Raw genomic sequence first — 23631 nt, forward strand, 5'->3', positions numbered from 1 at the left:
GACATGAACGGTAAAGTAGTCGGAACCTTTCATGCAAAGGATATCCGAACATAAATGGTCTCCAATTAATATTGCATGTAATTACGCAATATTACTTGGTTTGTAACAATTGCATTTTAACGGCCTATACATAATAAACTACATGCTTTCGTACCACCCTGTATCACCCTGTTGCTGTTACCCACTAATATGAGGTAAATCTATTACAATTGATATTCAACCCAAAAACAACAATGTAATGATATGCAAATGAGATCTCAATTGTGATGTTGTTGTACTCCCGCTATGGAAAAAACCAGAACTTATGACTAGACAAACGCACAAGCCAAATTTCTTTTTCTTCCAACATTCGACCTGCAAAGAAGTTCTAATTAGTACAGACAACCATTCAATTCATAGTAGTCTGTTCAAAATTGTCTTTTTAATTATTTTTAAAGTGCAGTCAAAATTCACATGTATTAAGATTTGCTTAAATACAATAAAATAAACTTTAAGATTTGCGGTAATAAATTACACCAGCTTTAAAATTTGCTTAAATAAAAATAGAAAAATCCACATAAAATCTCAAGGTAATTTAATTCGTGTGTGTTAAAAAAAATACAGTGTTCATTAAGGTGTTTAAATTTTATAGGAAATATTCTGGAATTATTACATACATCTGACATAATCCAATAAATTAGTGAAGTGAATCATTGATAGTTAAATATTGGCATACACTCTACCCCGGTAAATTTCCTTGCTAAACGACATTGTTGAAGAGAAGTCGTCAGAACACGTGAGGAAGCCGGGGCAACAGAAAACGTGTATACACGCTATACCAGGCTCCAATACTTTTCGTGTATCATATTGCCTAAGAATCTACAATACGCCGAAACTAGTCTTAAAGCTGCTTCAAACTGACGATCTTTTTATGGAAAATTCCCAAAGGCAAACCGCCACTATTTGCAAATTAGCACCACAAGAGCCTACAACAGCAAGTATTTCCATAACCTCCCCAGGATCTAAATATTTGGTACAGAAATTCCATAAGCCAAAGGTTTTGGGACTGCTGTTTATTTCATTGCCAAGACACTAAAAGGAAAAAAAATACACAAAGTCACTGATATTGCACATGTTTCGAGTTTGAAAATCATGGCAAAATTGCCCAATAAGGAGAAAAAGTCAGCCATTTTTATATTCAATTAAGTATAACCTCAACCCATAAATTATCTATTTAAAAGTATATGCATTCTAATGATTAAGCTATATTAATATATACATTTCTTTAATTTAAGGTATAATTCCATATGTTAATACACATTTTCTAAGATTCACCCTAATATTCATAAATCGCAACAATAATCTCGAACAAACATACATACATTTAATAGCTAAGCGAAAAAAAATTTGGATATACCTAAGCGTTAACAGTGATCATAAAAATCATATTGAGTGTTTGATCGAACATCATTAGTATGATCACATATCAATAACTGCAAGCACATTATCATCGACCCTTCATTACGAACATCATCATCATCACATTGCAATTCATTGGAGGCCTTCAACGTTTTTGCTGTTTGGTGAGTACGCATAAGCATTATGTAATTATTGTTTAATCTCTTGCATATCACGATGTTTTGTTTTTTGTTGATTGGGGCTTGCAATTATTATTTTAATCTCCACTATTTGTTATTGTTTTATGGATATCTCATTTGAATAATAAGGGTTACCAATGAGTGTATTCTATTGTTGATATTTGTTGCAATTTATGAAATTTAGAATATTGTTAAGCATAAAATTTGCTATCCAAACTCATGAAATTATTCACGCATAAACATAAAACATACTTTAAATGATATTTGTTCGATTTTGAAACTAATAGTGAATAGAAATAGAAATTTCTATCCAATAATGTTACAAATATGATTAAATCAGGAAATTATTAGTCAGGATTTTAATAAGTAGAATAAATACATTTTCTCTCCTGTATGGATATTTACAAAATTATTTGAATAAATAACCTTCAAAATGAAAAATTGGTAAATAAACAAGATTGTGTTTTCATACGAATGATGTGGTAGAGTTAAGCTAGGTTGAAGTCAAGCTATGGGGTTCTATTAAATACTTCTAGCGCTATTAGGACCATGGAAAGGGTGGGTCAAGATGCGCAATCTCTCGAAAACATCAGAGAGATAGAAATACGTTAAAGAGTTGAATGCTTACCGTTGCTTTGGGGTAACTCAATAGTTTTTTTCTTTCGTTTTTGTTCCTGTAGTAATACATTTTACTGCTATTAACTAGTAGACTTTTTCAATAAAAAGGGAGTCTAAAATATTTTTTTTTGTAACAAATCTAGTTCTGCGGAGATGGACGAGAACCCCCCACCGGCTGAAGCTTAGCTTTACAAAGGCTCCCGTAGTCCTCTCTCACAAAGAACATTAGGTAACAACATCTTACCAACAGCAATATTAATGTCTGTCCAGATGGTACATTACAAACGCCCGTTATAGGTAGTGAGCTAACATGTGCCGCGCGTTCACCCATAAGAACGATAAAAACTTGGGTTGGGCGTTGAGCTAGTAACTCACCCCGTCAAAACATGCTTACTATGAAAAAACAAAGAAAAAGAAGAAAAACAAACCCCTCTAAAATTGACGACCCCGCAAACGTATTAAGAACCATGATCTGCGAATCTGCACCTGGAATGTCAGGACTCTTTACAGAGTAGGTGCAGTTTACGCATTGGCGGATGTACTTGACAAGTACAATGCTGATATTATCGCCTTACAGGAAGTGCGATGGCATCGGGCAGACGTAAAGGTCACAAACGATTACGCAATGTATTATAGCTGCCATGAAACGAAGCATGAGCTAGGTGTTGGATTCATGGTAAACCGGAGGCTTAAAAATCTTGTATCCAGTTTTACTCCGGTTGATGAGAGAATTGCCACAATCCGTATAAAAGCAAAGTTTTTAAACATCAGTCTCATCTGCGCCCATGCTCCGACCGAAGAGAAAGACGAACAGACCAAGGATATATTCTACGAGCGCCTAGAGAGAGTATATGACCGCTGCCCTGGCCACGACATTAAGATTGTTCTAGGAGATTTTAATGCTAAAATTGGAAGGGAAAATATATTCGGTCCCACGGTCGGCAAATTCAGTCTTCATGAGGTAACATCCGACAACGGAATGAGGCTGATTGATTTTGCAGCGGCAAAGAACATGGTAGTGAGCAGCACCAGATTCCCACACCTCGACATACACAAGGCTACGTGGATATCCCCGGATGGGAAAACAAAAAATCAGATTGATCATGTTGTGATAGATGGAAGACACTGTTAGATGTCCGATCGATTCGAGGTGCGAACATCGATTCGGACCATTTACTTGTAGCAGCCAAGGTACGCACTCGTCTTAATGTTGCGGTAAAAGTGCGATCTAACACAGGACGGAAGTTGGATGTCGAGAAGCTGCAAACACAACAGACAGCACAAGCCTACTCCGCTCAACTGACTCGCATGCTGGAAAACAGCACTCCTTGTCCCGATAATGTAGAAGCACGTTGGCAAAGAATAGCCCACTCCCTTCAGACTGCCGCAAAAACCATACTTGGGTACCAAAAACCTCCACCTAAAAATTTATGGTACGATCAGGAGTGTCGTAAAGCTACAGAAGAAAAGAACGCGGCATATAGAGCAACAGTGCATTCAGTAGCAACACGAAGAACGAAAGAAACTTATCGGGAGAAGAGGAGAGAGGAAAAGCGTATTTTCAGGAGAAAAAAGAAGGAGCAAGAAAAACGTGAGCGTGAGAAACTCGAGATGTTCAGGACTCAAAATGAAGTCCGAAAATTTTACCAGAGTGTAAAACACCAGACTGAAGGATATGGTGCAGGCACATTCTCCTGCAAAGATAACCGAGGGAATCTGGTAACTGATACAGATAGCGTACTGATGATCTGGAAGGAGCACTTTATGAAGCTTTTGGTATCGAATATGGATGGCGGTGAAGATACCCCAGAACCAATCGTAAATGACAATGTTGAATGTCTACCACCTAGCCAAAGCGAGGTTACGACAGCCATTAATCGGCTGAAAAACAATAAGGCAGCAGGAGCTGATGGACTTCCCGCCGAATTGTTCAAGACCGGTGGCGAAATGCTGGTAAGGAGTATGCATCAGCTAATTTGCGAAATTTGGCAGGAAGAAAGCATACCCAACGATTGGAACCTCAGCCTACTATGTCCCGTACATAAGAAAGGAGACAAAACGGTTTGTGCAAATTACCGAGGTATAAGTCTCCTTCCCATCGCATATAAAGTGTTGTCGAGCATACTGTGTGAAACCCATGTTCAATGAAATAATCGTGTCATACCAATGCGGTTTTAGACCTGGTAAGTCGACAATTGACCAAATCTTCACACTGCGCCAAATATTGGAGAAGACCCACGAAAGACAGATCGACACATACCACCTATTCGTCGACTATAAGGCCGCGTTCGACAGCCCAATTAGAGCAAAGGTGTTTCAAGCCATGTCTGAGTTTAGCTGACACAAGATCAGCGGTTAAAATAGGAAAGAACCTCTCCGAGCCTTTCAACACAAAACGAGGTTTCCGACAAGGTGACAGTCTATCGTGTGACCTATTTAATATCCTACTGGAAAAGGTCATACGAGATGCGAATATATATACGGCCAGAGACAAAAACAGCACGATATACAATAAAGATGTTATGTTGCTTGCATACGCAGATGACATAGACATAATAGGTAGATCAGCGCGAGCCGTAACAGCCACCTTTGCAAAAATTGAAAAAGAGTCTGCCAAAGTGTCAACGGCGATAAGACGAAGTTTATTCTATCAACACGCAAGTCGTCCAGTAGACTCGGACCAACTGTGGATGTTGATAATTATAAATTTGAAATAGTAAATGACTTTATCTACCTCGGCACCGCCATAAAACCAACAATTTAAGCCTTGAAATAAAGAGAAGAATAATATTGGCCAACAGATGCTACTTTGGTCTAAATAAACAGTTTAAAAGCAAAACCACCTCTCGTCAAACAAAACTTACACTTTACCGGACACTGATACTACCCGTTCTTTTGTATGGATCTGAAGCATGGGTACTTGCGAAAGCAGATGAGGCACAACTTGGTGTGTTTGAGAGAAAAATTCTTCAAAAGATTTATGGACCAATATGCGTTGAAGGTGAATACCGACGTCGTATGAACCACGAGCTATACCAGCCGACCGACATCGATATAGTAAAACGTATCGAACTACAACGATTGCGTTGGTTTGGCCATGTCAGCAGGATGGATAAAGATGCCTCCGCCAAAAAGGCATTTGAATACGAGCCACTCGACGGTATACGCCCCAAGGGAAGGCCAAAACTCCGATGGAAAGACCAAGTTGTAGAAGATATCACAAAACATGGCGTCCAAAATTGGAGAAGTAAGGCAAAAGATCGGTGCATTTGGAAATCTATTCTTAGTTCGGCTTATGGAACAAGACGTTCTGTTTAGTATAAAAGCCATCTAACTTCCATATTTAAATATTTCAATGGTTTTAGTTGATAAAAATGAGATTTTTTCAGAATGGCGCAAATATGCGAAATATATTATGATTGGATCTAATGTTGGAGACTTCAGTGCATAAATCACCAAAAGTAATTATGGTCCGCAAACGTTCGCATCATGCACATTTTCACTTTTGACATTTGAGTTATCTTAAAAATTATCATAAAAAATATGCATGAAGTAAGAGACGTACCACCATTATTAAAGAGTGAAGCTGCAAAAATAATTTGGAACTTTTATAAGCTTATCTTGTACGGAGAATACACAAAAACAAAAAAACTTAAAAAATTATATTTTTTGAGGAAAATATTTTTATTTCAAAGTTCACTTCATTTTATAATATTTGAACATGTACTTTTTTGCTTTCATTATTGCTGAGTTCCATCGGCTGCTGCTTTGGATTGGTTAACCGCAGATAGTTGCGGATGGTCATAGCGAATGGGGAAAAGGGTCAGGTGACTGTTTACCAATAGTTTGTTTTAAAAACGCGATTTTTATATGTTGAGTTTTGATCAACTTTTGGCCTATATTACCCGTATGTGCGTAGGTGTGTTTTTTTCAACCTTCGGGCAATTTTCTCAGGAAGTATGAACTTGCACCTGAATAAAAAATTGTACCAATGTAATAAGGGCAACGAATACAAGTTGCTGCTATAAAAATCAAACTAATTTGAGAGCAGGTCTTAAACTGCACTTTTCCCCCAAATTTCTGTGTGACAGGTACCCGAAGGCGTGGACCGATATAGTCCATATTGGAACCTGATCTGTGTCTGGTAAAAATATTACGATGTGCAAAGTGTTGACCAAATCGGCTACTTCCTATCGTGCTCACCATATTTGCGAAAAATTTTGAACTTGTGTGGGGTAGGTACCCGAGTGAGGTGCCTATCTTGAAGCTTGATCTAAGTTTGGACAAAATTTTACGAGGGCTAAATTTTGGAGCGAATCTGTTAATCGTTTCGAGAGTTTTCGTGCGCTCCACCCACACAGACAGACGGATGGACATAACTAAAACGACTTCAAATTTTCTGAAACGGATTTCGTCCAACCATACTTGGGGTCTATAACCATTATTTCGATAAAGCATATCTTGACCGTATGAAACTGCATATACCTTTGTTAGCCTAAAAACTGCGGTTATGAACATGGTCCTATGTAGACAATTTGATGAAGATGTTTTGTGACCACTAGGAATCTCAAATGACAAATTACGCGTAGTTGTGTCAAAAAATTTAGCTAAAACCTTAAGAATACCGAAAGTCGGGGGGGTACCATTATATGGCGGCTATACACGAATATAGACCTATATTGACAATTATTGATGGAGATATTTTGTAAATGAAGCGAACATCAAATGTCAAATAACGGGTAGTTCAGTCCAAAAAGGTAGCATATACCCTCAGAATACTGGAAATCGGGAGGTACTATTATATGGGGGAAACATGGACCAACGCTGACAATTTTTAGTGGAGATGTGACTGCTATGATGATATGAATATTATCGATTTTTTTTAAATGCTATCGATTCAAAGTCCATTATCGATTATGGCCCCAAAATACATACTTGGGAAACTAGTTTTCACAATTGCTACTCTGTCGTCGATGGTTTGGATGTGATTATCAGCATCGCTTTGCATTTCAAAACAGACACACAACTCCAACAGACAACAACAGTCCGTCCGCACAAGCAAACTTTTCAAAACCGAAGTTTTGGACGTAGATTCAGTGCTTTTCTCTTCTCCGAGAAGTGTGGCAATAAATTTTATTTGTTCACTTTAACAGCTAAAGACCTTCTTAGAATGCAGGTCGCATCGGTATCGACTGCATTTCAACTAATTAATTAAACGAAAATTTCTTTTTCTGGCAAATCAAAAGCCGACCGATCTTATTGCCGAAAATCTAAAAATTGCGAAAGTAATCAAATACCAAAAAAAAAAAAAAACAGAGCAATTCAAATTCAAGAAATCATTTACTGAAACAAGTTTAACGTTTTTTTGTTTTCTGTTGCTGGTCTTTTATTCGAAACAACGGTACGGTGATGATGAAGGTCTGTCTGTGTGTGATTTAAACGTATTCTGTATTTTAGCAGCGTATATTTTGTTTTGTTGTCGGCGGTATCGCGTCGCTGGTTGGTAGTATATCAGTATTATTGTAATTATAATCATCATCTGCAAAATAATAGAAAATACTGAAACAAAATAAAATTTAATTTTAGTCTTTAAAAAGCTGGCAAAAGTTGAAGATCTTTAAGTTGCATCGGAGAAAAAAAAAAACTTGGCCGCTCCAGGAAGCAGAAATTGTTTGTGAGTAAAAAATAAAAAAAGTAGTTTTATGCTTGTTAACTGAATTCGTTAAAAGAAACATAAACTTGTATAATTATTATTTTGTGGTGATGCTAAGTGGAAAATAACAAAAACAATCAAAATGCGGTTTGTTAAGTTTGGTCAGGAATTGAATTCATTCATCGTTTGTTTTTTTGCAATGCACCAAAAACTATTATAAATTGATTATTATATTTATTATGTGCATTTATAATGAGGAGATACCTTCGAGAAATACAAATTAAGAAAATAGTTCGATTAGATTTGTGAACACAATTAATACAACACGCGTTCTTCAATGCCAAGAAGGTGGTACGAGTATATCAAACATACACTTCATTATTATGGTAATGATCATGGAAAACATTTTGAAAATTATGCAAAAATACCTACGGCGATAATAGTTATTTTTGATTTGTTTATCAGTTCTAAATCGTGATGCAGTGATTAGCATGACCGCTTTGCACACAGAAGACAGTGTCTTTGAAGGTCATGGTTAAATCCCTCAGCGTAAAATTGTTTTCGCAAATATTCTGTCGATCATACATCTTCAAACACACAAGAAAGTTAAACATTCACGTTATCTTTAAAGAGGATGAATCTCAATGATGTCAAAGATGTTCTTGTGGCGGTAGGAGTTTTATACGTCTTGCATAAACTTAATTGCTCACAGCAATGGCTGATTAATGAAATGCAGATTGGAGATTCATCTTTTTGCAGTGGGTCTTCATGCATTTGAGTTTTTTCGTGTAGTTATGCTCCTGATAAAGATTTTTTTTCAAAAAATTTTCAGAATAATCGCAAGAAGTGCGCTAATCGATTAATAATTTCCAAATTGTTTGCTTTTTTGCCATTTTAGTAATCACAATGGTGGAGTAATAGGTTGCCTATCGTCCTATGTAATTTTGGCATGACTGTAAGTAATGCCCTTTGTAGGCAATTTGGATAGACATTTCTAGTTTTTGAAGTTATTTTCCAAAAAATGAAAAAAATGAAATGAAAAATCATTAACGGTTATGTCTAGAGTACGTACAAACAATTTAATTATATTTGTCAAGTCCTGTATAAGCCAAGCTTGCCCCCATATTAGACTAGTCTTAAAAACCCCATTGCACAGTGGCCAAATCTCCGAAAAACCTGGCCATAAATCGAAAAAAAAACTTTTATCAATTTACGCAAGATAGTGTCAAATATTGTTTATATGATCCCACTGCGTGTAGTTATGAAAAAATATATACGTTTCTTGTTTAGTAAGTGGGTATAAAAGTAGGGCGAAGTGACCCTATTTAGAAAAAAAAAATATTCTCAATATTTAAGTTGTTTATTAAAATATTATAATATCCAAAATTAACGACGGATTTTAAATATTTTTTGGTGTAATTGTAATGAAAGGTATGTGAATCGAATTTAAAATGTTTAGTGTCGCCAATAAAGTGCGCGTTTTTTTAATAATTGATGTCCGTACTTGTTGATTTTTTATGGGTCAGTTTTCATAATAAATGATGAAAATAGTTGTGAGTAAGATCGAGTTGGTCTGTGTACCTTACCATTTCATAAAAAGGAAAGATGTTTTTACCAATTTCCATCGAAACATCCTGCACATATTTGCACTTTTCGTTTTTATGTGATATTTTGTCTAGCAGATAAGTACAGATTTTCTTAGATTCAGAATGTCAGAATATGGTATAGGGTCATTTTCTGGCGTTTGGGTACAATTTAGAGTTTTGATGTATTTTAAGACCTATAGTAAAATTTTATTGAGAACAAACTTCTAGAATATTTTGATCTGATGCCATCACAATTTATAGGAGAATTTAAAGATTTGTGGAAAAAGGGACCAAAAAGACCCCCTTTATGACTCGCACGAGGGTTAATTTTTTTAAGAACAAGTAAAAAAGTATCAGTCGGCTTTGCCGACAGAAATATACCCTCAGCCTATGTGAATTGAAATATTAACATATGGACAGATCGAATATATTTCGGGTCTTTTCAGAATTTTGTGGCCATTTTGTACCTTTGAACTTGCCGACGATAATGTGGATTAGGATTAAAGTTTTGCGGAGGGGTTACTTAAAGGAATAGACGACATAGGAAGTGTATCTGATTTTGAGAGTCATATCTTTTTGATATATATTGGGCACACTAGTCATTTCAGTGGGTCATCTTATAACTTTCGGACCAGTATGCGAGGAAGCATGGACTTATTCACGGATAACATAATATCGCTATAAACAGGACCACAACGAACAGCATCGGTATACATATCCAGACAGACAGACCCTAAACTGTATAGACACAAATGTTGAACTTTTGGGGACGAGGTATGCCCAAGGAGAGGACCGATATGGGCCATTTTAGAAGTTAGACAAATTTTAGGAGATCCTAAGTTTGGACCAAATTCGTTGCCCCGTTCAAGAGATATCGTGTATACCATTTTAGTAGCATTTTTTTTAAATATTGGGGGAAGTACCGGATGTTTTGGACCGGTATTGTATATCTTCGAACTGAAGCTAAATTTGAACAATATATGACGAAGGCCAAATTTTGGACCAAATCGGTTAATCAGTTCGAGAGGTATCGTGCTCTCCAGCCACTACATATGGTACCATAGGGGTTTTACACCTTTCGGGCTGTTTCCTCAAGAAGTACGGACTTGCCCCTGAAAAAAAAATTTGTCGTCGTAATTGAGGTAGCGAATGCAAGTTGCTTCAACAGAAATCAAAGTGTCTCGAGAGCAGGTCTTAAAGTGAACCTATCCGAAATTTTGTGTGGGAGTCCCAATATAGTCCATATTTAAACCTATATCTGGTAGATGTATTAAGATGTGTAAAGTATGGACCAAATCTGTCACTCTCATCAAAAGTTATCTTACGCACAATTATTCCGAACATTTTTAAACATTCGTGGGGGAGGTACCTGAAGGAGTTGAACGATATGGCTAATCTTCGAACTTAAACTAAGTTTGCACAAAATATTACGAAGGCCAAATTTTGGACCGAAATGGCAGATCCGTTCGAGAGTTATCTGGCGCTCCAACCACTACACACGGTGTCATAGGGGTTTTTTGCACCTTTCATGCTATTTTCTTAGAAAGTATGGACTTGCCCCTGATGAAACTTATACCGTTATATGGAGGGCAGTGATTACAAGTTGCTACAACAAAAATCAAAGCGATTCATAAACAGGTCGTAAACTGAACTTTTCCGAAATTTTGTGTGATATTAGCAAAAATTGCAAAAAAGTTATAACCCTAGTATATATAAACATGTAAAAGTAGTATTTTTTGCAAATATGTTTAAGTTCTTATCGGAGCCGATCAGCTTAAGTAATCCAAATTCATTTAGGAAGTTCCGGGACTCTAATCTGGACTCTAGACTATTGAATAAAACCTTGGTATTTAACAATTATCCAGGGAGCACAAGATTCCAAAAGATATATTAATTTATTAAGTTAACATGATTTCTTTATGATGTCTCAGGATAATAAATAAAATGTTTTATTCACAATATATTACACTGTGCAACACTGCAAATGCAAACAACTTCTAATGGACATTTTCTGAAAGTACATATTGAGACTACAAAAACCTTAATTGGGTTTTGTGTTCTTAGATCGGCTTTAGATTTTATGGCCTCATCTAAACCGACCTAAAATGAGCCTTTTTTCCACTGATGGGACCTTTATCTGCGAAACTAACAAGAATCTTGCTTTGCAGTCTTCAGCAATATTGTAGACCTTAAGTAGTGGAACTTATGTGTCAAACAGATGAATTAGGAAAAGCTGCATCTAGCGCATCAAACTCGTTAAAATATAGAAAAGTTAAAATAATTTCTGAAATTCTGGTCAGTAACAACTAAACTGTTGGGAGTTGAAACAAGTAACCATTCTAAAAATTTTCCAAATAATGTGACCATCAATTCTTCAGAACATTCTGAAACTCTAGAATGGTTATTTCACGTTGTTTAAGGTGTATTTCAAAACATACCTTTTACAAAACTTATTTCAAACAATGTTCACACAGCACAGTGGATCCACTTGTATCGAGAACGTGGCCAAAAATAGTTAGAGTGTAAAAATCAAGCCAATGCACCGGTTACAGCTTTGTGCTGCTGCGAAGAGTGTTTTAAGAAACTACGATCGTAACATTCTCCCCCTTTCCCCTCTGGAGGGGGTATACGGTAAGAATTGTTTTATGCTGTTAATACAAAATGACATGAACAAAGGTCCCGATTATCTTATGATGCAAAAATAGGCTTGGGGAAACAAAACAATCTCCATAACAACACAAAATCCAACCAATTTAGCGGATTAAAAAAAATCAACATTTTTGTCTGAAAATTAGTAAAATTTTTAATATAGATCTTATAGCGTTGTTCCTGAAAGGCACGTACCGCCAACGTAGGACACATTTGGAACAAGATTTCTTCATCTTGCCACTGATGCCAATTATATTAATGTACGTGGTCAGATAACAGAGTTATACGCTAATGTATCCATAGAAACCCTATTCTATGGCAGCTTTAGTCAGCAGCCCACCATTTATAGTCTGGCACTAGATGGCAGCTGATTTTATTACCGAATAATCTTAAACCCATGAACTACATTGGAAAATTATTCCCGAGGTGGGCACTGGTGGGCATCATGACTAAAACCTTAGGTCAAATTTAAGTATAAGTTCGAATTGTCATTACAAAATAAACTAAGAAAATATGCAGCTAACTAGAATTCCACAACACGCTAAAACACTATTTTTTAATGAAAATTAAGCTATTACCTCCTCCTTTGAAATCCACTATAATATTTTGCTATACGTATTAGTTTCGCGATATTTTGAATATATTAACTTGCACTTAAAATATAGGTAGTATTCACAACAAAAAATATTAGTCAAATGTTCCGACTTTTGAAGCAATTCTTAAGAAGATCGCGTTCGAATTAAACAAAAACTAATATATTTTTAAAAAGGTCCATGTCATAGCTGTGAGAGTTGCCAGATGTTGTACCAAAATTTTGACTTTCATTTTTTTATTTTTGGCCAATGGGTGGATCCACTGTGCGGTGGTCGAAAGCACTGATCTAGCGGCGCGAAATTCATAACTTGCAAACGAATTGAGACACGTCACTGAAATTTTGCGCAAACTCAGCTTGTACCTGTGGGTAATAATGGGCCAAATATGAACAATATCGGCTAATGTTTTGGTATAGCCCCCATATAACGGTACCTTCCGATTTTCGGTATTTTGAGGATTTAAGCCACAATTTCGTAGCAAATCAGCTGTAATTTGGTATTTAGGGTTCCTAGTGGTCACAAAATATTTCCACCAAAAATTATGAACATAGGTCCACGTTTTGTTATAGCCCCCATGTAACCGTACCTCCCAATTTAAGGTATTTTGAATATCATGACCACATTTTTAATTCAACTTGGCTATAATTTTGCACTCCGTGTTCTCACTGCGTATAAAATCTTCTTGCAAAACATTTTCAATACGGATTTATGTTTCGATGTAGTCCCTTTTATGGTACCCCCGATTCGTTGAATTTTTACTTGTTATCCCATATTTAATAATATATTTAGCTATAATATGGTATTATAGTGTCTCCGGGGGTAAAACTCCTCCTTGCAAACATTTCTCAAGATAGGTCCATATTTTGATTTAGCTCCCATACAAATGCACAGCTAAATTTGTATAAATTTCACGCAAAATCCCTTATTTTAAAAGTGCAGTCATCTAAAGATTTGCAAATATTTGCAGCCCGAATGTGGTTATTCAGTATCCAGAGAGTCCAATTTCATTCCCCAAAAACAAATCGGACCTAAGTTCGGCCAAGTTTACAAGATGCACTCTATGGAACAAGCGCGTACAACCCATAAAACACTAAAAAATTGAATTTTTTTGAAAATTTATTGCTATATAATTAATTACCTCCAGGCCACAAACTAATTTTTATAATGTAAAACACACCCTCTTCTATTAATTTAAAATATATCTTGTCCATTTTCATTACGAATTTATTTAACATTTAACAAATATGAAGTTAATTTTTTTGCAACAATTTTTTAAAATCTGATGCAACAAAAACTCTTGTATTTGATAGTGAATAACTGAGTGAAAATTTACAACAAGAAAAATGAAAAAACAAAATCTTTGTCTGCAAAGTGTCTGTAATCGATACAATGGAAAATATTTATCAATTTTATAGTTCAATTTTTTGACTTTCGCGCCGCTGGTGGTTTCGACCAGTGTGCACGCCTTCGGGTACCTCCCACACAAAATTTCGGAAAAGTTCAGTTTAGGACCTGCTCTCGAATCGTTTTGATTTTTGTTGTAGCATCTTGTATTTACGGCTTCCCATATGTTTCATCAGGGACAAGTCCATACTTCCTAAAAAATAGCCTGAAAGCGGCAAAGAAACCCTATGACACCGTGTGTAGTAGTTGGAGCGCAAGGTAGCTTTCGAGCGGATCTGCCGATTCGGTCCAAAATGTGGCCTTCGTAATATTTTGTGCAAACTTAGTTTAAGTTCGAAGATATGCCATATCCGTCCACTCCTTCAGGTACCTCCCCCACAAAATAACTATTGAAGGGAGTGACCGATTCGGTCCATACTTTACACGTTCTAATATATCTACTAGATATAGATCAGGTTCGAATTTTGACTATATTTGTCCACTCCTTCGGGTACCTCCCACACAAAATTTCGGATAAATTCACTTTAAGACCTGCTCTCGAATCACTTTGATTTTTATTGAAGTAACTTGCAGTCGCTGCATCAATTACGACGGTAATTTTTTTTTCAGTGGCAAGTCCATACTTCTTGAGAAAACAGCCGGAAAGGTGTAAAAATCCCCTATGGCACCGTATGTAGTGGCTGGAGAGCTCGAACCGAATACTTCTTTCGTCAACACTTTGGATATCGTAATACTTCATCAAATATTAGAAGAAATTCGAAGGTGGTGCTCGGTTTCGGTACCAACCCCAGAAAAGTCCGAAAATATTCGCTAGAATGGTACGCGCGGCATCTCATAAACGTAGCAACCGATTTGGTCCAAACTTTAGATCTCTAAATATTTTATCCAAACTTAGTTTATGTTCAAATGTGGATCCTATCGGTCCATTTCTTGGGCTACTACCCATACAATTGTTCAACATTTTTGCGATATTATGTTTTTCGTAGGCAAGTATGGTACAAAAGCCCTATATATCGATATCCCTCACAACTTTTTGAGCTTTAATCCATAATTTTTTTGGAAAAAAAAACTGTTGAATCCACACAGGCTGAGGGTATATCTCGGTCGGCAAAGCCGACTGATACTTTTTTTACTTGTTATTCTTACTCTTTGCTTTAGTAATAAGTGTCAGATACATTAAAAGGAACTTTATAGGGATTTCTGAGTGAAATCGGGCACTTTTCCAATGAGGAGAAAATGAAAAAATCTGACTATTTCGACATTTTCGTTGTTTGACTACACGGTGGAAGTTTTGGTGGATTCTGAAAGTGCAATGTTCATAGATGAGAAAAATCTAAAAACAAGAAAAACTCGCTGGAGGACTTTAGGTAAATTTTTTGGCCGAACTACTTGTAATTTAAGATTTGTAGTTGCCAGTGGTCAAACAATATCTCCACCAAAAATTTTCAACATATGTCGATGTTTTGGTATAGCCCCCAAATAACGGTATCTCCCGATTTTCGGTATTTTGAGGATTTTATAATTTTGTTGACCAATCTACCAATAATTTGATGTTAGAGGTTTCTAGAGGTCACAAAACTTGCTCACCAAAACTGTTATACGTTTTTTACAAACTCGTATGTTTTGATGGGTTTTTATCTAAGATTAAATAAAATCTAAATTATACTGTGATTTGATAAAAACACCGCATGCACAACATCATTTGAAAATATTTATTTTTGGGCATTAAAAAAAACATTTGGAGTCTTAGGCGTCATTGTTTTCAGACAATTTGGAGTTGAGTTAGACATGTCCGTCCGTCTGGCTGAAGCGCACGATAACTTTCGAACGGATTAACCGATCAGGCTATCGTAATATTTTGTCCAATCTTAAGTTATGTTCGAAGATGGTCTATATGGGTCCACTCCTTCACAGACCTCCCCCACCAAAGTTCGAAAATGTTTGTGCGCACGATAACTCTTGAAGGGAGTAACCGATTTGATCCATACTTTGCACATCGCAAAATTTCTACCAGAAACAGATAAAGTTCCAATATGGACTCAATCGGTCCAGTCCTTCGGGTACCTTCCACACAAAATTTCGGAAAAGTTCAGTTTACGACCAGCTCTCGTATCGCTTTGATTTTTGTTGTAACAACATGTATTCACTTCACTGGTATGTATAACTGTTGGTAATATATTATTATGGTGATTTAAAATGTTAAAAATGTTCATTTAATTACATAAATCAAATAACACTAAATAATTGCTTCGTTATTGACAATTAAAAAAATTAGGTTACTTCATGGGCAATAGCGTATTTTTTGGACAGTTTATATCGGTAAAACAAGACTACGACCTCGATGCTGGATTAAGAGATATAGATACATGTATACAGATTTAGATATAGTCGCTCAAATGTTAAAATTGTTATACTATCAAGTTTATACAGGATCCGAGTTCAAGCCAATGTAAGCAAGTTGTTTTTTTTTAAAGAATTAAAATATTTCAATATTTTTTATATAATTATTTGACTGTTTTGGCATATAATAAAACAATTTAGAATCTATTTATGCAATCTATATTAAAAATACAATAAATATTGCTCTGTTCCAGAACCTGCAAGGATGTAAACATTTTACTACTTTATGTAATCGAAAAATATTATTAAGAATACTTATTATCAATGAATTAATTTGTATTTGTAGATGTTGCATTATTCAATTTGTTACATCGTAATGTATAGCAGGAATTAAAGGCACAATGCCATCACATCTTACGGTGATGGCTATAAGTGCCACATTCTGTAACCATTTCTAATAATGTTCTTCTTCTTCTTCTTTGCAGAAAAAAAACTCCAACCCACAGAAATGACTCCGAAAAGAAGTCTACAGCTATGTTGCATAGCGCTAATCGTTTGCATTCTCATGGCCAGCATGATACCGAATGTAGAGGCGAAAACAAAACGACGCCATAAACACAAAAGTTCCAGTGGACACAAAAAGAATGGTAGCAGTGGTGGTAGTGGTAGTAGCAGTCACAGTACCACTCATGACACTACAACTCCAAACAAAAAACCACACAGTGGAAATACCTCCTCACATGGTAATCACAGCAAACCAGAAACAGGCATGAGCGAAAGCAATCATGAAAATAAACCGGCCAAACCAAACCACCCATCTCATAACACTCCCATAGAAAATCCACATCCTGGACAAAATCATCCGGGACAAAGTGTGCCGGGTAATAAACATCCCTATCACAAACATCCTAGCCAAAGTGGTGGAAACTCTGAGCAGGGAACACACAATCGTCCAATTCATAATCATCCCGGACAAAATGTGCCACATCCCGGAAATGGTGTAAACAATCATCCGAATAAAAATCCCACAAATCATGGACATGCTAAACCAAATCATCCCAGCCAAAGTTCGCCCACACATGCACCACCCATTAAAAATCATCCCGTTCACAGTCATCACAAGCAGGAGCAGCAGGGAGAAACGATTACAGAAGACCACCAACAACCACACCACAAGCATCCTTTACATAACAGCCCTTCAACTCAGGGCCAAACGGGAGGACATCATGGTGTAAAGAATCATCCAGCCCATAGTTATCCCATGCAGGAACCATCAAACCAACCAACACCGATCCATCCAAGCCACGGAACCATATTACCCTATCCTAGTCACAACAATTATCACACCTCCTTGCCGCCAAGAGCACAATTTGTACCCGTTGGCGCAACATATCCCACCACGAATGTGGTTTATGTTCAGAATGCCCCTTCGTATGAAGATTTGGCGTATGGTAAGAAAATTGTGAACACATTTTCCTATTCCATTTTTTTCATTCATTTTATTTCCCCCGTTTCAGAGGAAGGCAAAGCTTTCGGTCGTAGAGTAGCCGAAGCCATTGTTCGTAAAAATCGCCGCAAACAACAAGAACAACAAAATGCCAATGGTGCAACAGCAACAAGTACCACAGTTACACCAGGTAATCAGTTGCTCGCTGATGGTCCACCAAATCCAAATACTGCACCATATGGTGTTGTTTGTGTACCACTTAAAGTACCACAACCCGATCCCAAGGATCCAATGAAAATGCAAGAGGTTGAACAAACGGTATGTTATCCAGCACCTGCCCCCTCACAAGCAACAACTACATCAAAACCTTTCATTCCTGGAGCATCGAATGTGCCAATGGCACCATTGACAACATCACAACTGCAATCAGCACCGATTTCGATTTCCCAACCTATGGCTCCAATGACGACCAATATGCCGCAACCTGTTGCGACAACAAATCTTCCCATGGCTACTGTACAATCAGCACCGGTATATGTACCACAACAATCTGAGGCTCCGCAATCTGCACCTGTTTATGTACCTGAAGTATCTAGTATGCCCCAACAACCCTTGTCATCTGATGATCCTATAAAATCGCTACAATCAGGACCAGTATATATGCCACAAGCCACCCCCATGTCACAACAAGGTGTTGCATTTGAAAACCCAACGAATGTGGCTCAGTCAGGACCAGTATATATGCCTCAAGCCAGTGCCATGCCACAACAAAATGTTGCACCGGTATATTCACCAATGGTTCATATCACCAGTGTACCAGAACATAATGTTGCATCAAACACACCCCAGCAAGGTGTTCCGGCTCTATCATAGGTAATTTGAAAATAAAAACAAGTATAAATGTATCAGTCGGCCTTGCCGACAGAGATTTGCCCTCAGCCTATGTGAATTGAAACTGTCATCTACAGACAGATCGAATGTATTTAGGTTTTTTTTTCAGAAATTTGTGGCCCTTTTTGGACATTTGAACTTTTGGACCGGTGTGTCAGGAAGCATGGACCTGTCCACGTAAAACATAATATCGCTGTAAACTGGACCACAACGGACATCATCGGTATACATTTCCAAAGGATCTTCTAACAGACCGTAAACTGCACTTAGACACAAATGTTGAGCTTTTGTGGGGAGGTACCCTAAGGAGAGGACCCATATGGGTCATTTTAGATGTTAAACTAAATTTGGACAAAATATAAGGAGATCTATATCTGGTATATATATTAGGATGTGTAAAGTATGGGCCAAATCGGTTACTCCCTTCAAGAGTTGTCGTGCGCACAATTTTTCCGAACATTTTTGAACTTTTGTGGGAGACGTACCTGAAGGAGTAGACCGATATGACTTATCTTCGAACTTAAACTATGTATGAACAAAATATTAGGAAGGCCGAATCGGCAGATCCGTTCGAGAGTTATCTTGCGCTCCAACCACTACACACGGTGTCATAGGGGTTTTTGCAACTTTCAGGCAATTTTCTCAGGAAGTATATACTTGCCCCTGATGAAACTTGTACCGTCGTATGGAGGGCAGTGAATACAAGTTGTAACAACAAAAATCTAAGCGTTTCGAGAGCTGGTCCTAAATTAAACTTTTCCAAAATTTTGTGATGAAGAGAGTGGACCGATTGAGTCCATATTGGAATCTAAGTCTGGTAAAAATGTCACAATATGCAAAGTATTGACGAAAACGGTCACTCCCTTCAAGAGTTATCGTGCGCACAAATTTTCTGAGCTTTTTCCAACTTTTGCGAGGGAGGTACCGGAAGGAGTGGACCGATATAAACCATCTTCAATCTTAAACTAAATTTGGAAAAATATATTATGATACCCAAAGTTTGCACCGAATCGGTTGATCCGTTCGAGCGTTATCGGGCGCTCCAGCCAGACAGACGGACGGACATGGCTAAATCAACTGCAAATTGCCTGAAACGGATTTCGTCCAAACATAGTTGGGGTCTAAAAGCATTATTTCGATGAGGTACATTTTGGCCCGTATGAAAGTGTAAATACCTGAGGGTATAAAAATAATTATTTTCCAAAGGGGTGCCTAATTGCAAAAATTTACAAATATTGTCCCGGTAATCTTAGGTTAGAGTTTATTATAGGATTTCGGATAGGATTTAGGTTAGAGTTTATTATAGGATTTCAAAAGTTTTGACCAATTTTGGTACCCTCAGGAAGTACGGATATGCTCATAAAAATATTGAACATGAAATATTGGAGAAAATTGATTACTCCCTTCGAGAGTTGTTATGCGCATTTTTGTTTTAATGAACAATTTATAACTTTTTCCCAAGAGGTACCTGTAGGTACTTTGAACATTCTCTATGTTTGGAAAACTTCATTCGGTGTTAGTGATAGGTTGGCCTTCTTGCGGCAATAGTTGTATAAGTCTTGCACAACTTCGATCGAACGTTCACAGCACTGGTTGCTTCGGGCAATGTGGATTGGAGATTCATCTTTTTTTTCAGTGGGTCTTAAGGTATTTGAGAACTTTTGAGTAGTCACTAAAAGCTACAGAGAGATTTTTAAAATTTTCCGAGCGAAAGAATTGATTTCTGAATTAATGATCAAACCCTGAGTAAGAAATAAACGAACAGATTTGACGCAACCTGTTCCGGTTTTCGGGCATCAGTAGAAACGGAAGAAAAGTTAGAATGACAAGAGAGTTCCAGCGTGCATTGTGCATGTTTGATATCTGCTTAAACTTTAAAAAAGGGATCTCACTCCTCTCGGTGATGTGATGGAACAGAAACTTCATTCGTTTCTGGAACCGCCCCTTTCTTTAATCTGCTTTTAATAGATTGCTGATCAAATCCTGGACAAATAAATGTTCGATTTTTCGTCATTAGTCATCTTTCATGACAACGCGATCTGGCTTGGATGATGCTGAACTTGGGTGTGGGGTGACTTTCTTCTCGAACATTTGCTGAAGTCGAACTACAAAGCCTGTCATATCGGCAACAATCATCACAATTTATACCCACAGGTTGAACACATCTAACACACGGCCTGCTATTCAAAGCCCTCAAGATGTTTGTCGTCAAAGTGCATGCTACACTTTTCCAATAAAACGAGCTTACCAAGTACTACTTCAGCCAAGCAACTTCCTTGTGCCTAGCCTTGTTCAGTCCTGACTGATATGGTGTTGACACTTTTTCCGTTTTGGAAAGTTTTACGAGAGTCACGAAAAAAACCTTCTGGCCTAGGAAACACTCAGTATCGCCAGGCGTCATTTGACATTTCTTTTTGGAAAGTTTGACAGTTTTAAGCCTTAGACACTTTGGCATACGACCATGTGTTGGGTTGTTTCATGGCGCAATTAAAAAGGTAGTGGTATCACACCAGTTGATCGAATATGAAAAGTCAAATCCCTTTATAAAAAAATTATTTTTGTTGTAATTTCCCCAACAACATAAGGAAAGTTTTGACATAACATATTCACGATGCCACTACCTGGGTAATTGTGCCAGGGTTGTTTACAGTGGCTTGCTCGACACACCTCCAAAACATGGTTTTTGAACGTTTTTACAGCATCCACTGGCGTTTGCTGCTATTTTTCGGGTTCATAGGCATAGTTCCATGATTCGTCACCTGGATCCATATTATAAACGTCTTTTGAATCGCCACGATCGAATTTTTCGAAATATCATGCACCGATCGACAGGGGATCCAACGAGAAAAAATACATTTTTGACGCCAAGTGTTCATGCAATATCAAATGTTAGTTCGTAGAAGAAATGCCCAAGGATGCCTCTATCTCACGGTATATAGCACTGCGTTCTTGCATTATCCGTTCACACACGGCTTAATTTTTGGTGGCACAACGGCCGTTTTTGGACGACCCTCATGATCTTCGTATAAAAGCGAGTGTCGATTAAATTCATTAAACCGGGTTTTCATAATGCTCCAGGATGGCCCTTTATCAACATACAAAGATTTCATTTGATCGACGCACTCTTGCCGTGATTATTCACCTCGGATGTTATGAAAAATTATCGGACGAAAATGTTCACAAGTAAATTCCATTTTTTTGCAAAGTGATTTTTTGAAGTCACTATAAACAACTCAACACATGGTCGTATGTGAAATTGTCCTGAGTACGCTCTAAAAACTGGTAAACTTTCCAAAAAAAACTTTCCAAAAAAAAAAATGTCAAATGTCTGTCCTAGGATAGAAGGAATTTTAGTGACCCTCTACGATCAGGCAAAAAACTGTTAAACTTTCCAAAAAAAAAATGTCAAATGACGCCTAGGACAGAAGGATTTTTTGTGATCCTCGTAACGTAGTTTGGGGTGTGCGTGACCTTTTTATACCTCCACCATAATATGGAGGATATAGTTAACATTGTCATTCCGTTTGTAACACATCTAAATATTCTAAATCTATATAACCGTGTCCGTCTGTCCGTCCGTCAAGATACAGCTCGCAACATTTAAGATAGAGCTTTATAATTTGGTACAGACGCTTATATTACACTTAGCATCTTTGCCATTGAAAATGGCTGGTATTGGAATATTGTCTTCTTTGGGGCTGTAAAACTTTTCCCCAGAAAGTTTTCTGTAATGGTCCACTTTTTGATATAGCCCCCATAGAACGGTACCTCCCGATTTTCGGTATTTTGAAGGTTTCAGCGTCCACGCCTTCATATAGCCCCCATAGTACGATAACTCCCGATTTTCGGTATTTTGAAGGTTGTGGACTCAATATCCCACCGAAATGGCTGAAACTTGGTATTAAGTCTTCGATGGGGGTATAAAACTTTTCATCTTAAACTTGTCGGTATAGGTCTACGCCTAAAACGGTACCCTCGATTTTCGGTATTTTGAAGGTTGTGTCCTCAATATCCCACCGAAATTGCTGAAATTTACAACTTTCCACCTGAAATTTGTCAGTACAGGTTCATATCTTCAAATAGCCCCATAGATCGACATCCCCCGATTTTCAGTATTTTAAAGGTTGTGGTTGCAAAATCGCACCGAAATGACTGAAATTTGGTATTTGCTGTTCGTTAGGGGTGCAAAACTCTGCGCCAAAAATTTGTCGGTATATGTCCACGTCTTCATAAAGCCCCCATAGAAGGGTCCATCCCGATTTTTCGGTATTTTGAAGGATTTTGTCTCATTATCACACCAAAATGGTTGACATTTTGTATTTAGTCTTTCATGGGGACTATAAAACTTTCCCACAGAAACTTGTCAGTACAGGCCCATGTTTAGGTACAGCCTCCATAGATCAGTACCTCCCGATTTTCGCTATTTTGAAGTTTTTAGCTTCATTTTAACCCCGAAATATCTGGAATTTTGTATTGAAGCTAAAAACCTGCAAACCTGTCCGTCTGCCTGGCTGACACTCGAACGGATCAAAAGATTCGGTCCAAAATTTGGCTTTGCCCAAACTTAGTTTAAGTTCGAAGATGGGTTATATCGGTCCATTCCTACCGGTACCTCCCCCACAAAAGTTGGAATATATTCGGAAAATTAATGCGCACGATAAATCTTGAAGGAAGTAACCGATTTGGTCCATAATTTTCACATTGTGAAGTTTCCAACAGTCTTAGATGAGGTTCCAATATGGATTCAGGCGGTCCACTCCTTCAGGTACCTCCCACACAAAATTTCGAAAAAGTTCAGTTTAGGACTTGCTCTCGAATCGCTTAGATTTTTGTTGTAACAACTTGTACGCCGCCGCATTGGTGCAAAGCCCCT

At 37.3% G+C, this 23631-nt stretch overlaps 1 protein-coding gene across 3 annotated transcripts in view; it reads left to right on the top strand.

Annotated features, from left to right (window-relative positions):
* Nucleotides 1-7205: 7205 nt before the first annotated feature.
* LOC141393184 (uncharacterized) overlaps nt 7206-23631 on the top strand; it is a 33618-nt gene continuing 17192 nt past the window's right edge. The window contains exons 1-4 of one of the 3 annotated variants that reach the window (XM_073966138.1): nt 7212-7717; nt 7782-7869; nt 16906-17871; nt 17938-18740. In XM_073966138.1, coding sequence (XP_073822239.1) covers nt 16929-17871; nt 17938-18740 — 1746 coding nt within the window. In that variant the 5' untranslated portion in view covers nt 7212-7717; nt 7782-7869; nt 16906-16928. Of the gene's footprint in view, nt 7870-16905; nt 17872-17937; nt 18741-23631 lie in introns of all 3 variants that reach the window. The other 2 variants (XM_073966140.1, XM_073966139.1) reach the window with 2 other exon arrangements.

This window comes from Musca autumnalis, unplaced genomic scaffold (assembly GCF_047663935.1).
Source record: "Musca autumnalis isolate F117 unplaced genomic scaffold, ASM4766393v1 scaffold_2, whole genome shotgun sequence".
NCBI lineage: Eukaryota > Metazoa > Arthropoda > Insecta > Diptera > Muscidae > Musca > Musca autumnalis.